At 44.5% G+C, this 17,084-nt stretch overlaps 1 protein-coding gene across 1 annotated transcript in view; it reads right to left on the bottom strand.

Moving 5' to 3' along the window:
• Positions 1-15,710, bottom strand: part of LOC131914616 (protocadherin Fat 3-like) — a 33,203-nt gene extending 17,493 nt beyond the window's left edge. Inside the window, exons 1-4 of the mRNA XM_059267223.1 lie at positions 15,632-15,710; positions 14,353-14,487; positions 12,254-12,411; positions 4,940-5,408 (exon numbers count right to left, since the gene is read on the bottom strand). Of these exons, the coding sequence (XP_059123206.1) occupies positions 4,940-5,408; positions 12,254-12,411; positions 14,353-14,487; positions 15,632-15,710 (841 nt within the window). The remainder of the gene's footprint in view (positions 1-4,939; positions 5,409-12,253; positions 12,412-14,352; positions 14,488-15,631) is intronic.
• Between the last annotated feature and the right edge of the window lie 1,374 nt (positions 15,711-17,084).

Here is a 17,084-nt window from a genome sequence, read left to right on the forward strand (position 1 = left end):
AGAACATTGTCTAGAGGGCTTGTTGAGGTACAGACTGAATCAGCAGGTTCAGGTGGGATCTGACTTGCATCTTTCTAGCATCCTCCGTGATGGTGTAGCTTGTCCTGGGACACACTTGAGTAGAGCAAGGAGTAAAATTCTGGCCTCGCCGGGCAGTGGTGGCGCACGCCTTTAATCCCAGCACTTGGGAGGCAGAGCCAGGCGGATCTCTGTGAGTTCGAGGCCAGCTTGGGCTACCAAGTGAGTTCCAGGAAAGGCGCAAAGCTACACAGAGAAACCCTGTCTCAAAAAAAAAAAAAAATATTCTGGCCTCACACTTTCCCATGCATGTGATACTAGACTTCTTATTTAACTTTGCTGGCCTATTTAATCTGTAAAATGGGAGCAGGTAGTAGAAGGGAAGAATGTTTCCAGAGTATTGAAAAATCAGATAACTTAGTGTATAAGCATTTGCAAGGTAAGCAATATTCCAGTACTGTGTACATTCAAACAAGTATCTCCGACCACTGAAAATTTGCCCATGCTTCCTTTCAGGATTTAGGCGTCCAGTTTCATGCAAAGCTGTCTGAGTGATTGCCTCTGGCCTGGTGACAGAGGCTTGGTGCATTTCTTCACTAAATTACAGCTTAGCTTCTGCTGCATCTCCCCTTAGTTGTCTTGAGTTGAGCATGACGAAGCATGGAAAATTGAGCACATCTTATTCAGAATGTGGGTGCTCTCTGGTCTGTGCCCCACCCAATGGGTCTGAAAATCTAAGGGTCAGAACAGGCTCCAGCCAGTCAGCCAATTCTTTCCCATGGTGGTTGCTGTTTCCAGGTCATGTTGTGATTTATATATATATATATATATATATATATATATATATATATATATATATATATATATATATATATATACACATATACATATGTATATGTATATATAGAGTTTTAAGACATTACAAAGGGGCAGCCTTCTTTCTGTGGTTGATTTACAGAGTCACGTCACAAGCTCGCACTCTGTGCTTTGACTCCCCTGGGTTGCTGAGGGTTGCTTCTCGGGCAGGAAGAATTATAAGGCTGGTCAGAGCTGCTGACTGTACCATTCCAGGCTAGTAGATGCAACCCTTTGGTCCTTGTGCCAAAGCTTTGGTTGGGTTTGGGGTAGTTGGGAGGAATCCTAAAAGGAAATGTTTCTTGCTGTGGGTTGACTTTATAGATTATTAATGTTCTGGAACAATGTGCCACAGTTTGAGAATGGAGTCTGTTACCAGGAGACCCAGTCCTCCAGTATTGTTCTGTGATCAAGGGGATGGCAATAGTAAATCATATCCTGGTATTTTATAGTGATCCATAGGAGAGAGTTAAAAAAAAAAAAAAAAACTAAAAGAAAAACCCAGACTGATATTCCTGTGTACTCTACCATCAGATTGTCACGTGCAGGGCTTACCTTTAAGGATCTCAGTCTACTTCCTTAATTCAAATACTGTATGCATCCTAGCTTTTCATCTGGGAGCCCAAGACCACGGCTGTGTGGTTAGACCTCTCTGGCAGCCAGAAGGAGTTCATGAGGGCGTGGCTATATTTCATTTCACTGTGCTTTAAATAAGGCATTTCTTGTAAATGACTTTATGATTAATTTAATGATTCCATAAATAGGAAGTAGAGGCCTTATTTTTGGCTCATTCCTTTCTTGTAACCTGTAGTGGGTAGCCATTCCAACTTTGATCTGGAAGTTCCAACCCCCATTGAGGCTTCAGTAACTGTCTCGCCTACAAGGCGGGGCCGAGAGAGGACCCTGAAGACCTGAGATCTGGATGCACTGGCTCTCTTGGTTCCTGGACCCTGGACATTGGAGGTAGACTGAGCAGAGTTCTTCAGAGAACACCACTGGACTGCGCCACGCCTTTCCCAGACCCTGTAAACTATCCCTTCACTTGTAAGTTACCCCACAAAATAAACCTCCCTTTTAACTACGTGGAATGGCCTTAATAATTTCACCAATAGTAACCCACCCTCCTAATTTGGCAAAAGGGATTTTTCTGGTAGTAAAAACAAGGACATGACAAAAATGTCCATGATAGGTGCTGAAGAGGTGGCCCAGTGGTTAATAGAACCCAAGTTCTATTCCCACTATTCACATGGCAGCTAACAACTGCCTGCAACTCTGGTTCCAGGGGGAACCAACTCTGGCCTCCTTAGGCACCAGGCATTCACATGGTGCAAGTCATCCACGTAGCCAAACCACCCATACACATAAAATAAAACAAAAAAAAGTCTTTTGAAAAAATCTTCTTAAAATGTCTGTGATATTAATAGAAAATGGAGGGAAGAAATAGAGCCTCTTCTCTGAGGTCAAGACCTCATCTTTACAGCCGGGAGGCCAGCAGTCCCCTCCTCACATACCGGAAGAGGACCTCTGACATTCTTATTTGGTGGCTCCACCTGGAGTCATGCTTCCAGAGCCAGGTTCTCTCAACCAGGCTCGGAGTGGCTTGTGGGATGACTGTCCCTCCTCACACCAGCAGAGTAGTGGGCTTGAGGCAGGGGAGTGATGTGGATGGATGTGAGAGAAGACGCACGATCATTTTAGAAAAGCATATGCTCTTAGGTGCAACGAGAAGACTGGAGCTGACAGGAGACTACATCGTCTTGGAAGGAAGAGGAGCCGAGGAGCCCAGACTTAAGAAGAAGGCCCTAGCATAGAAGAAAGTAGAACATGGGGGAGCAAAGAGAGATGGTTTGCATCATATACAGCAAGTCTGACCCTTAGGGAGGGCAAGGAAAGAGTCGGTGTGCAGTTCAGCTGGTGGAATGCACGAGACCCTGGTTTGATCCCCAATGCCGTGGACACTGAGTGTGGTGATGATGCATGCCTGGAATCCCAGTACTTGCAAGGCAGAGGCAGGAGGGTAAAAAAATCTAAGACCATCCTTGGTTGCACATTAAATTTGAAGCTGTCCTAGGATATATGAGACCCTGTTTCAATGAAACAAAACAAAACAAAAACCTGGTGTTTCTCAGTGGAGCCCAAGAGCCATTTAGTTATATAACATACCTGCTCTGAGTACTTAGCTAAAGGATTTTGTGGCAGTTAAAAATGTACCCTACTGAGCCAAATTCCCCTTTGTTCATTGACTATTATTATTTTAAAGATAACCCTCTATGGAAGACCACGGCTTTGCCAGGAAAAACAATGTCCTGACATGGTTCAAGTGTATTACAATTTGTGGCTGCGTACCCAGGATTTGACATGGCGTGGTGTTCCATTTCAACCCAATTTAATTATATGTCCCTTTCATAAATTGTCAGCGGCTCACACTGGTAGGGTTTTTTTGCCTCATGAAAAACTGGCCATGATTTGTCATAAGGGGTTGGTTTACAGGGCAGCCAGCGGAGATGCACTGCCCATCATTCGGGAATTATGGAGCCATAACCACCCTCTATTTACATAGACTGCTGAGACAGTAAAAACAGCAAATAGATTTCTTAAATTGAGACTGTAGAAAGTCCCTCCAGGGCACGGGGCCCTCGTTGTGACAGTGACATGTCTGAGTCTGAACAGCTTTGCTGTCTGTGTTCCTGCACCACATCGTTCCATGGACAGTTTAGAACATTCTAATAATAAAATGGACTCTAAATTCAGAGCCAGTCTGCACGAGACATAGATGCCAATGCCGCGCAGTCTCAAACGATTGTGAAGAATGTTTAAATCTGCTACTCAGATGGCTGCTGAGTAGCTCCGCAGAGGGCTGGAGGGGACCAGCTGGGGCTTCTGAGAGGTGGCAAGGCCCAGCCAGAAGGAAGCCTGACCTTGTGGACCACGACAAAGACCCTGCATCTCGGTGGAGCAGCAGATTCTTAGATCTCAGGGTCCTGGGCCTTCAACAACTACAGAGATGCTCAGTGGCTCTGTGTCCCCTCTTTGCCCCTTCATTTCCTCCCTTTACCTCCCATCTCTTCCCTGCTGTTCCCCCTTTTCCCTTGAGGATATACCTGGGGAAGATGTGACTAGAGAAGACCATTGTGCCCACCCCTGACTGGCTCCCCTCCTGAGATTCTCTGTATATTTTCATATCTCTCTCTCTCTCTCTCTCTCTCTCTCTCTCTCTCTCTCTCTCTCTCTCTCTGTGTGTGTGTGTGTGTGTGTGTGTGTGTGCGTGTGCGCACGATTAGGAGGGTGTAAAGGCTAGAGGACATCACTAGGAGTTATTTTTTTTCAGACACTTCCCATCTTTTCTGTTTTGGAGACAGGGTCTTCTCCAGCCCGGAACCCACCACGTAGGCTAGGCTGGTGGGCTATCAAGCCCCAGGGCTCACCTGTCTCCACCTTCCCGGTGCTGGGGTTTCAGGTGCACAGCACTGTGGCTAGCTTTTGATACATGGCTCCTAGTGATAAAACTCAGATTTTCACAGTTGCAAGTCAAGCACTGACTGACTGGGGTATCCCCCAGCTCCCTCTCCTTTGCTTTGACTCCTTGTGTCTTTGTAGAGTTCAGAGTAGAGCTGTTTTCAAGACACATCTCAAAAGCATGCTCCATAACCGTTAACTCTTGATTCTCGTCCTAGCGAGGCAGGTTCACTCCCCTGCCCACTTTAGTTGCTGGTAAAGTTATATCCAAGCCTGATTGGCAGCTCAGTCAGTGCAGTGACACCAGGCAGCCTTCTGCAGTGACAGCAGGTGGCTTCTAAAGTCACTCACACCTTACAGGGAGCTGAAGTCTCCAGGGGTGTGGGCTGTGCAGGGAAGAGGTGGTGGCATCTACAGTCTGGCATCCGGTTACTGGCTAACCTGCATACCCTGCTACTACCAAGCTTCTGCAGCACAGAGGATTCAGAAGCAGGTGAGCATCCTCTCCAGGAAGATCCTGGGGAAGGTGGGAGGTGCTGGTTGTGAGGGTGAGCCTCCCACAGGTGCATGCCCTCCCCTCCCCTAAGCGCCTGCACACAGGTGCACTCACCGCCAGAGGGCAGGCCGCTGCAGCTGCCCCCGTGCAGACAGGGGCTGCGTTGGCATGCATCCGGGTAGAGCACACAGCCCAGCTTCAACTCCGTCAGACCCACGACCTCGGCGAAGCTGCTGCGCTTGTTTTGGAGGGGCAGCTCGTTGTGATTAAGCACCACGGAGTCCAGGCAACCCTGGAAGCCACCGAGGACCTGTGTGACTCGCGTGTCCGTCAGACTGCGGATGTTATCTGCCTGCACCAGGGCACCAAAGAAGATGGCACTGTCGGTGCTTAGCGTCTGGAAGTACAGGGGCGCCCTGCGCCGCTCCACATAGCTGTCGTCCAGGGCCAGGCTGGTGAAATTGCGATTGAGCTCCAGGAAGACTGAGTGCCAGCTCCCGTCGTTGACAGCACGGCTGGAGATGCCTAGGATCCCAGGGCCACTGCCACAGTCCAGCTGGAACCACAGCTTGCCTTCCACAATCTGCGTGGAAAGAAATGCAGAGCTCTCGTGAGTCTAGCTCCCAGATGCTGTGATCCCAACAGGGCAGATGTTCCATCCAGGCCTGAGTTTGTATCTGTGTAAACTAAGCCCACCGCTGTCAGCCAGGAAAACACAGGCCTAACACTTCTCAGATCTTCAGGCTACCCATCATAAGGACAGCCAGGAAGCTCACAGTGGTAATTAAGAAAGTTTTTAACAACGGATCATCCCCCCTTTAAGACCTACTGGGATAACTTTTTGTTTCTGCACCACTCTCTATCACATGAATGATTTCCATCAACTCACCAATATTTACTGGACACTCACCATGTGGTAGGCAATAAGCTAAGGCAATCTACCCAGACCTTCTGGGGCTCACTAATCCAGTGGGGGAACATCACGTGTTTAATCGGAACACACATACTCCCCAGATAAACTTGCAAGAGTGTGATGTGGGGGAGACAAGAAGCCAGATAGAAGCAAAGGCTTCCTGTTGGCCAGCTTTGTGTGGACTTTGGATTTTTAAACTCTCTCTATTAAACATTGATGTAATTCTTAAGCCCGTCTTTTCCTACGCTGTTCACCACATAGACAAGAGGCACTCCCAGAGTGTCCAGGCTTGGCTACTGCATACAGCAGAGCTGTCCAGCCTTTTGTCTTCCCTGGACCACACTGTGTGGAGAAGGATTATCTGGGGCAACATATTAAATTCAGGGGTGTCTAACTCAGCCCACCACATGGTTTGCAAAAGAATACAAACATTTATTCTGAGTGACACTGGGACATGATTTTGTCATCTATAAAAGCATGAAGTTCATGCTTCAAAACTACACAATTAAGTTATAAAGTGAAAATCACAGATAATCTAATAACATTTAAGTGAGTTTATAATTTTGTGTTGAGCTGCATTCATAATTATACTAGGGTGCACTGATTGGGAGTCCTGGCTTAGAGCTTATACATACTTAACAACAAGACCTTCTGGTCAACTGTTTGCACTTTGGGGATGTTCCAATCCCTTGTTAGGGTACTACAGGGGAGACATGCCTGCTTTAGACATGGTGTCTACCACATCCCGTGGAGGCTAATACCAGAGAGCATTGCCCATAGGTGAGAAGGCTGTATCATCGAAGGATCCTAGCTGGCAGACAGCATGGATCTTCAACATACATGTAGACCCAGGCTGCCCTGCTGTTGAGATGGCCTTTGACACTTGCTGCTCCACTCTGGACTGTGTTTCTTAGAAATGCTATGTGGCATCAGGATTAAGGGATTGAGAGCTAGGCCCCCATGTGGCCAAGCTTAAATTTGGCCACTAAGGGATTAACAGCTGGGCAATGAGAGACAAAAACCTCTAGATCTAGAAAATGATTCTGTGGAGTCCAGTGTCCCAGTTGTGAATGGGATGGAGGTGGTCTGTCTGTCCTGAGAGATGCTGACACCTGCATTTCTGTATATAGCACAGACTCTCATCAAGAGAAAAAAAGTAGAAAGGAAGAATGGAAATGAAAGACCAACATGGACACTCCTTCCATGTCACCAGCAGCTAAAGAAATAAAATGTTAAATGAATTTTTAGAAATGAGCCAAGCTGGTCTTTGCACGGTGTGTTTTACTTGTGAAAGAACCAGTGGCTTCTGTAGCACACTCACCCTCACAAACATAGTGGCTTCTGTAGCACACTCACCCTCACAAGCATAGTGGCTTCTGTAGCACACTCACCCTCACAAGCATAGTGGCTTCTGTAGCACACTCACCCTCACAAACATAGTGGCTTCTGTAGCACACTCACCCTCACAAGCATAGTGGCTTCTGTAGCACACTCACCCTCACAAACAGTGGCTTCTGTAGCACACTCACCCTCACAAGTATAGTGGCTTCTGTAGCACACTCACCCTCACAAGCATCCTGTTTCAGAAAGGCCACAGTCAAACAACCCAGGGACTCCCATGTCTGCTTTGTGACTCCATGGATTTTTCTCTCCTGCAAGTCAGGGTCACAGACCATGCCCCCAAAACTCTGGGAGCCTGGAGAGCAGGGCAGAGCCAGGGACTCAGAGAATGCAGAGCTTAACTCCAGGTCTGCCTGTACCACCCTGCTCTCTGAAAAGCACGGCTCTACCTCAGTGGGTATGGAATTAGAGAACAGAGAGATGTGTCATGGTGTCTGCTGCAGAATGGCTGGTCACATCACACATGAAGTGTATGTGCACTCACCAGTATGAACACACACACACACACACACACACACACACACACACACACACACACTGCTCTGTAGTATATGTGTTTGGATGTGAGAGGGCTGAAAACAAACATTTATTTCCAGAGAGCTTTCACTTATAATCATATGCAATTGCTGGTTTTTGTTGTTGTTTAGCAAAATAGGCTGAATGGCTATTGTAAGTCACAGCAAACTTTCTCAAGTGACAATGCACAGATAACATTCACATCTGTGTTTGAGTGTAGGTAATAAAGTGATAGAACACAGCTTTGAAGACACCTTCTTCTACAGCAGCCCATCTGCTGCTTTTTGCCCCATGGCTACAGAACACTGTCCCTAGTCTGTCATGGAAAATCCGGTGGTGAAGGTGAGTTCACGTAAGTGTTTAATTAACATATTACTTGGTTCATTCCCTTCCCCCATCACTACCAATTGCCTGTGTGTAATAACCAGAAAAAAATTGACATGAGTCTGATACATCCACACACATAAAAATTCTGCAGCTAAGGAACTAAAACTATTCCCCGTGAACACTGAACACAGCTAAGTAACCCAGCCCTTTTTATAACATAAAAGCAGCAGCATCGCCAAGCGAAAGAAGCCAGGTGCCTACAGTTTCACTTTTTTCCGAAGAGACATCACCTGCATCTTGATGATTCTGGGCATTTTGAACCTTCAGGTTTGTTGCTATGACACTCTAGAATACTGGTGCCCAAAGCTACCCTGTGAAAAGTTAATAACAGTAGGTATGTTATGCCAGAGAGATAGAATACTTCCTTCTCTTTGAAGTATCTGAGTCATCTTCACATGGGAAAACTATACTCTAATAGTAGTTAATTTTCTCTGTCTGCCAAGTTTTAAAGTATTTTCTTTGCAAAAGACGAGCTTCCTCAAATCAGAGCACCAGTGAGATGTTGCAGTGGAGACTGAAGTGTGTCTGAGCTGCAAAGATCTGTAGTCATGCTACTGAAATGGCTTATTGCTTGGGCAGGTGGGTGACTTTTTTCAGTGATATGCATAATTCAGAGAAAGGTAGATGTCCTTATGTCATAAAACATCTACATCTTCAGATTTGTGTGAAATCAATGGTGTGCTTTGATCAATTTCAATGACTAGGGCATTAAGAGACAAGAAATCAGATCCATAAAAGTAATTTTCGTAGTAAAGGATTTTTAGTAGAAATTATTAAATTATGAGTCTTGTTGCATGGGACTGTTTGTCAGAGGTCTGTGTTAGCTAGCTTTGTCATTGCTGTGACCAAAATATTTTACAGAACAGCACAGGGGAGGATTTAGTCTTCAGCTTACACTTTCAGGGGGCCCAGTCCATCCTATCCAGGCAGGTGTGACATGGGAACAGGACAGCTCCCATCCTGGTGGCCAAGAAGTAGACGAAATGTGGAGTTGGAAAGGGGTCACCGACATTTAAGGTAAGTCCTTCTTTCTCAGTTAATTATCTCTGGAAGCCTCTCACAGCCATATCTAGATGTGTGCCTCACCCATCTCCTAAGTACATCTAAATCTAATCAAAGTCTCAATTAAGACCAATCATCACAAGGGTCATTAAGTAATCTCTGGAAAGGATATCCTTCAGTCATGTATTTTCAAAGCCACTTAATAGGCATCAGACATGTGGGGTACCTTTAAGAAAAAAATAATTGCATGGAGGAATAAATAAATGGGTGGACGCTCCTCTTCTTAACCCCTGACGTTCCTCTTCTTAACTCTTGACATTCCTTTTCTTAACTCCTGACGTGCTTCTAACCTCTTCACCTGTCACACTCACTGTGGAGTAGTTATTACTTGTTAAAGAAGTCAACAAATGCTTCCAAGTCTCAGTCTTCCCACAGGCAGACACGGGCACTGCCTTTAGGGAGTGGGTAAGAATCAGAAAGACATATATGTGAAAGCACTCTAAAAGTTTCTACAGTCCATGACGGAAAGACCCGCCCACATCACCTACAAAAGTACTACTCTGTCTTTCTTTCAGCTCTGGGGTATCAAGCCAAGTCTGAGAATAATCTGATTAAAGGACTTATTGACATATCACATTCCTAAACATTTTTTATATTTAAGAACATTTCTACATCAGCCACCCGAGTTTCCGTCTGCTTTCCAGTTGGTGCCAGAAGGTCTGACGGCAGCACAAAGAGCTGCTCTGCTTCGTCCTCACTTCTGCTCTGGAAATCTGACACTTTGCTTTAAGAGGCACAAAGGGGACACAGCCCCTTCTTACTCTGTGGCTTTGGTTTCCAGGAAGCTCAGAAGTGGGTCTGTGCTCAACTAATGTATTTTCTATGATTTTTTTCAATCATGATATTTTGCTTTTTTTCATGTCATTGATTGCATTGTAACCTTTTATTTTCATGTCAATGGTGCTTAGACTTTTATTGCATTTGTGTGTTTATGGTAAGTCTCAAATCTCTTTTAGAAGGTATGGTAGTAATGGGAGACAGAAAGACAAGTGCATTTCATTGCAGCCAGGATACAGTGACACTTCTGTCCATGAAGTTTTTTGTATTTTCTGACCACCATGCAACTCTTTACCACTTGCCGGGGGATGCTCTCTGGCCCCTGTTGTCTTAAATACATTTCTACAGAACACACTCTGCCCTAGAAATATAGGCAACGAGGAGGTGCAGTTTAGGCCAGCATTTCATTTTTGTGGCTGAAGCAAAGCACAGGGTGCACACTGTACCTAAAGCCAATGACATTAAATCTCCCATGAGGCTTGGTGTTCAGCAAGTCCCCAAAGAGGATACTCTTGGCAACAAGGATGACAACTCCTGCTGTTGGCAAACTCAACATGTGAAGAGAGAGAGAGAGAGAGAGAGAGAGAGAGAGAGAGATATGATGGTCTACAACCCCATGGCATTCACTCACAGAGGGTCTCTTCAGACAGCAATTGGCCTTAGATTATTGGAATTCGTTTTTAGGAATTCAATTATCCAACTTCAGAAACACATTTGTCTCGTGAGGTATCTATCACACACGTGCATGGTGAGTGCTCCCTCAGGGGTTTATTCTTCTTTTCTGTCCCCAGAGAGGTGCACCGATAACACACTTGCCAGGGACAGACAAATGGCAAGACTCAGTTTAGGATCAAGTCATCCTTATTTGATATTCTGTTCCCTCTCAAGTTTAGTGCTGTACAGAGATTATCTAACAGCAAACATTGGCATTACAGTAATCCATTAGAGCTTGAGAGAGGAGAGGGAAGGCCAGAGATACCAGGTCCTGGCAGCTCTGACAGGCTCCTTCCCATTACATGTCTAGCTGTTCTTGTTTGATGGTCAGTTTCCATTGGGCAAGCTCTGAGGACTTCTAAAGAGCCCGAGCAATAATAGAGTGAATATTCGACTGAAATATAACCCCCCACGGACAGATCAGGGGAAGCATATTTCTCCCACCCTTTCATGCCTAGACACTGGATCTGGTCTTCTCTTATCCCCCAGACCCAAAAGCTAGGTCTGAGCCAGGCGGTGGTGGTGCACGCCTTTAATCCCAGCACTCGGGAGGCAGAGCCAGGCGGATCTCTGTGAGTTCGAAACCAGCCTGGACTACCAAGTGAGTTCCAGGAAAGGCGCAAAGCTACACAGAGAAACCCTGTCTCGAAAAACCAAAAAAAAAAAAAAAAAAAAAAAGCTAAGTCTGGTCTAGAGATGTGCAGCATGTAATCTGTGATCCTTTGAGCGGGAATGTCAAGAAGAAGGGCTGAGGAGAGCTTGGAGGTGAAGAGCAGGGGGTGGGAGATACCGCACTGTGGAGTCAGGCCTTGATGTTCAGTAACTGAGCTACCTTGGGTGAATACATAAAACTCTCTGGATTGTTCTTCTTGATCAGGTAAGTGGGGATATTATGTCCATAGCAGACTTATATTAAATTGAAAATTAGAAAGATGCAGATACATTTGTTAGTATTCTTAGTGTAATCATGAAGGCACTTGAAATCCCAAGTTGCATACCAATGCCAGATTTATTTTAAATGAAATTTGTCTGCTTTAGGCAAACTTCTGAGGTCAGGAAATGATTTAAAAATTGGATGACTTGGGTTATGATAGGATACGTGGAATATTTGTGCCCAAGATCTCCTAGTTCCTCCCTGAGTAACAGTGCAGCCAACCCGAGTGTGGAGAACATGGGGTGAACATGGACAGTCAGCCTGTTAAAGGATTAGCCTTGTCATGGGATTAATAGAGAGATCTGTCCTAATGAACTGTGGAGTGATTGGAATATAAAGGAGGTGCGTGCGTATTCAAGCCCTTTCTATAGGGAGATGTCTCCACCAGCCAGTTTGAAAATACAATGACTAGAAAGAAATAGGATGCCCGCACCCTTTCCAACCCCGTTGCTCTCTCTTTTGTCCTGAAGTCTGTTCTGGGCTTCTAAACCGACAGGACACTAGTTTCAGTATCTCCCAATTTAACAGTCAATGTAGCCATATAAGAAACGATTGTGGGTGGGGCGTGGTGGCTCATGCCCATAATCACAGCACCGAGAGGCTGGGGCGGGCGGATTGTTTTGAGTTTGAAGTTGTCCTGGGCGTCAGTATAAGACTGTCTCAGCAGCAATGCAAGATAACTACAGGAGCAGAGCTGCGGAAGAATGCAGCCCATTTTACTAACCTTCAGAATCATGCAGGGGTTGGCTCGAGTATACATTACGATCCCGTTGCTTTGCAGGGTTCTCAGGCGCAGAGCTAGCTTGAAGTCTTCCTCTTTGCTATTTTCAGAAAGCCGGTACTTGATGTAACTGTTTCCAGCAAAACTGAGAGAAGTGTGCCCTGAAAAGACCATTCCAATAGCAAAAGTGTTCTTTTAAAATCCAGAAATGATCAGGGACCTATGAATCCACCCCTACACACACACACACACACACACACACACACACACACACACACACACACACCAGGAAAGCTGATTACAGACCACAGCAGTTAAGGGTGGAACCCAGGGGTCTTAATTAAAGCCAGTTCACAATTTTATATCATTAAATTATTAACCAGTCAGCTACCCAAATCATCCCACTTGTCTCATGTTCAGAGCAACTGGGTAAATTCCATAATGTGAACTTTCTTAGCAACATTAGATTCTTAACTTCCTCTTTCCAAACTTATTATTATTAAAAGGTATCATTTGATTCCTCCCCCACCATTGCCTTCTCTTAGACACGTAAGAGCGTGGCTGGGTCAGGTGATGCAGGCCCGAAATCCCAGCAGCAGGAGAGGCTGCTGCTGGAGGCTCTTAAGTCAAGGCCTGCTTAGATTATAGGGTGAGTTCACTGTAACCCTGGATGACTTATTCTCAAAATGGAAAAGCAAAGGATAGCCGCAGCTAGATGATAGAGTGCTTGCCTTGCATATACGAGGTCCTAAGTCAATCCCTCACAGTGAAAGAAATAGAATGAAAATTAAAAAGAAGAATTTTCAGTTCTGTGAAACAGAGAAAAGGCAGCAAATCCACTCTCATGAAATACTTGTATTCTCCAGTAACACCAAACAGTCAATGGGTGTCAGCTGTTGAAGAAGAAAGTCCTCCGCTGTCACAGTTCCATTGGCTAATCACTAATGACAAGGCTTCCCTTCTCTCTCTCTCTCTCTCTCTCTCTCTCTCTCTCTCTCTCTCTCTCTCTCTCTGAAAAGTGTAGGCTTAAGCTTGAGGGTTAGGAGAAAAAGGGTTTTCAGAAGAAATCAAGGCACATGGCACAGCACGGCTTCTCAAAGAAGAGTCACCCCTTCCTAGACTGTAATCCAATTCACTCCACCGATTCTGAACTCACCTGATTCTGAATTAACCCTCTTTTTAAATTTTAACATTCTCTCCGACACAATGTTGCAGCAAACAGATCAATAGCCTTGTAGAGTGAAAAGCAGAGAGAATGGAAATAAAGCAAATGGGTGACTGTCATCAGCAATCCAAAGTTCCCTGTTTAGATATCGGTAAAAAGGGATATTGTGTGCATGGCATGTGTGTCGGGGCAGGGACACCTCAGTGACTTGCTCAAGTTCCCTAGTTTTCCCTTCATTTCTTGGATAGCTCTATGCTGGACATCAACCATGATGCAGTTTGGTTCCCATTTTTATAATAGGACTTCTCCTTGCAAAGGCTGAACTTCTAAAACCCTGTGTTCAGCAAAGTGCTTGCTTTCTTTATACATTAGGCATGATAGCTCATATTCCCATGATTACTACTATAATTATCATCACTTATATCACTCACAGCACCCACAGCCATGCTGTTGGGTGTGCATTACAAGAGATAGTAACTATCTCTTGGGTTCCAAAATTGGTATTAATGTGCCTGGGTGTTAAATACACTTTATTACAAAAGATGATCCTACTAGTGTAGCAAATGAAGACACTCTCAGAGGAAAGAAGAGAAACAAAGTGAAAATAAAGTGTGAGAAGTAGATAAAAATGTTACATTGGACGAAGATCATAAGAAGATTATTTGGATGAAAATGATGTAAATATCAGCCATGCAACACGACTGTGGACCCATGATATGACCTTCCCTTTACACAAGGAGCCCTATCTTCATGTCTCATTAGCATGCACTGGCTGTGACTTGTCCCAACTAAACATGAAGGTGAACATAGGCCATGATCCTTTCTGAAGGTAAATGTTGTATGCACATGCACGTGTCTTCTGGGCAGAGTCATTCACACAAGGAACATGTTCCAGGAATAGGAGATGCAACCCTGCCCTGTCCATGCCACTCTGTACCTGAGCACTCTCCGAGCTTCCCTGGAGGACACTGGCAGAGGAATGGTCTCCTGCTGGCCTCATAACCCACACATTGCATGTCCTCTGGGCACGGCTTCTCCACACAAGGATCATTGGACCCCGGGCACACTCCTCCTGTGGCAAAGACAGAAGAAACATGATCAGGACACTAAAAGATTCACCACCAATTTAATGGATCATAAGAAATTGTCAAGGCCTGGGCTATATGTGATCTCAAGTGAGTGACAAAGGGACCACCCAGAAGCAAGTGCATCAGGATGGTCAACACTGGCGATTGGTGCCCATCACAGATCTCTGTATCTGTCAACATTCCAATGCCAGCTGAAGCAGGATAAGAGCAAAGGATAAGAGTTCACCCTATTAGAACAAAATACATCAAAGCTTTATTTGGGCCAATATCAGCTACAGAGAGATCACCACATCAAGACTCTGCCAGGAGGTACCGAGGGTTTCCAACATCCTAGCAAGCACTGTGGGCTTCTCTGTCTTCTGCAGCCCATTTCCACCCTGAAAAACTTAAGGGCACATTGTAAGAGATGTTAGCTGTTGATTTCAGGGAGAGAAAGGCAGGGGGTGGGTGGGTGGGGGATGAGGAGGAGGAATGGATGTGGGAGGGAAGGGAGAGGGGTAGTGAGTACATATTCCTAAATAAAAGTCTAACTGTAAGTTGTGAAAGCACAACTCATTTTGTCTCCTAATCCTTTCTGCCACATGGCATTTTATTGATTATCTATAAAGAGTCCCTGACAGCTATCAGAAAAAGCAGAATTATCCTTGGCTGAGTCAGGCTTCCACTCCACTGCTCTATTCACGCTCCGTCAGATGAAAGTTTAATCCCTTAGAAGGGAAATCCCTGAGAGAAGATTAAAGTGGACTAGGGCCCAGGTAAATCAGGTCAGAACTAGGGGGAAGGCAGGTACAGCCTATCGAAAGAAGCATGCTTTCCACAGGCCCAGGGTATTTTAAATGTATTTAGGATTTTTCAACTTGGAAGAGTTTAAGGGGCAAAGGACTCTTGAAAAAGTGAATCAACTAAAATTAACTCTCAAATGCAATGGCAATTCCTCAGTGGGTTAGTGTTCTTGCTGGAGTGCTCTTTCCCACTTAAGGAGGAACACGCTGGACTTCAGCTACTCCCTTCATTGGTGGGAACTGGCTCTTGAACACAGTCCTCTTCATGATGCCTTCCCTGGTTATTAAGACTGTCCCACGACAGTCATCACTGTCCAGGGGAAAGCAGGAATGTGGAGCTAACTACCTGCAAACATCTTTGGAACTGTAGTCCCCAAGAAGAGCCCCTCGCCAGCACTAGTGAACTCAGGATTCATAAGCCCCATTTGCCACTAGCTACAGACCAGCTGCAAAAGTCACTCTTGCATTAATCCAGCTCTCAGTCTTAGAAGATGAAGGAATTTTAAACTGATTATTTAGAATGAGCTCTACCATGATTCTACAAGATCCAATGCCACAAAATACATCTTGAGATTTATTTCACCCCAAATCTTTATGCTTTTCATATATTCATCAGTATTGGTGGAATATTAACTGATGTTTGACCATCTTATGAACCACTTCAGGGAGCTCTAATGACAAGTTTTAACATAACTTTAGGCATATTTGTTCAACAAATAGTTGAATTCATTCAACAAGAAAACTAAAATATTAATTCAATAAAGTAACTGAGACCAATGAGCTAATAAGCCAGGGCCTACAAGGATGATGGAAAATGATATCACAGACAAAGATGATGAAAAATGATATCCACAGACATTAAACACACACACACACACACACACACACACACACACACACACACACACTGCGCACACTACGTATCAGATCACTGTTTTGATAGGTAAAGTATGTGAGATCAAGGGATGTCCCAGAAAAGGGATGCTGTCTCCTAGGAGAACATCAGACCTCTTCATAAGGAAGAGGCTTATCTGGATTATCTAGGCAGATCCTTCCAGCTACAGTAGCTTCCAAGCAAGACCAACATGCAGTAGTTTATGTATATAAATCTGTTGTTCTCAATTCCATTACATTCCTTTTACTGTCCTATTTCAGTACACGTAGGGATGCTGTCTCCAAACATCACTACATTTTCAACATACCACTATAGATATTACATTCATTATCTGTTACGGTTTTATGTAACTGCTACATTTCTAAGAAATCTTACATCCTCAAAACTCTAATTTAAAAGCCACCATTTCAAAGAAGAAAAGATGAATAGGTAAGTTGAAACACATGACAGTGATAATATTTATTCCCATAGAAGTTGTGATATTTAACAAATAAAACTAAACATTTATGAGTATATCTAATGAAGGATAACCACCGTATTTCGGAGAAAACTTAGCACTGAAGTAGTTCTACATTTACTCCTGTTCGGCCTGTCACACCCTTCTCATCATGATAATTAGCACAGGATTTTTCACGTGATCTGCCGAATCTCTGACTTTGAGACAAAGCACAATTTACTTACAAGCAATTGGATTTCAAGCCCACAGCTCTTTTTTTTTTCCCCTTGGGGCTTTATGTCATAATACATAGAAATGCATATAATTAAACCACAGCCACCAATTAATGAATATTTTACATCCAATCCCCACTAGAGAAAAGCAGCATGAGGTATGAAAAGTAGTAATACAAATATAACAAGTGAATTATAAAGTGAATACCAATATTCAGCATATAATGATGTACAT

Source organism: Peromyscus eremicus, chromosome 7 (genome assembly GCF_949786415.1).
Source record: "Peromyscus eremicus chromosome 7, PerEre_H2_v1, whole genome shotgun sequence".
Taxonomy (NCBI): domain Eukaryota; kingdom Metazoa; phylum Chordata; class Mammalia; order Rodentia; family Cricetidae; genus Peromyscus; species Peromyscus eremicus.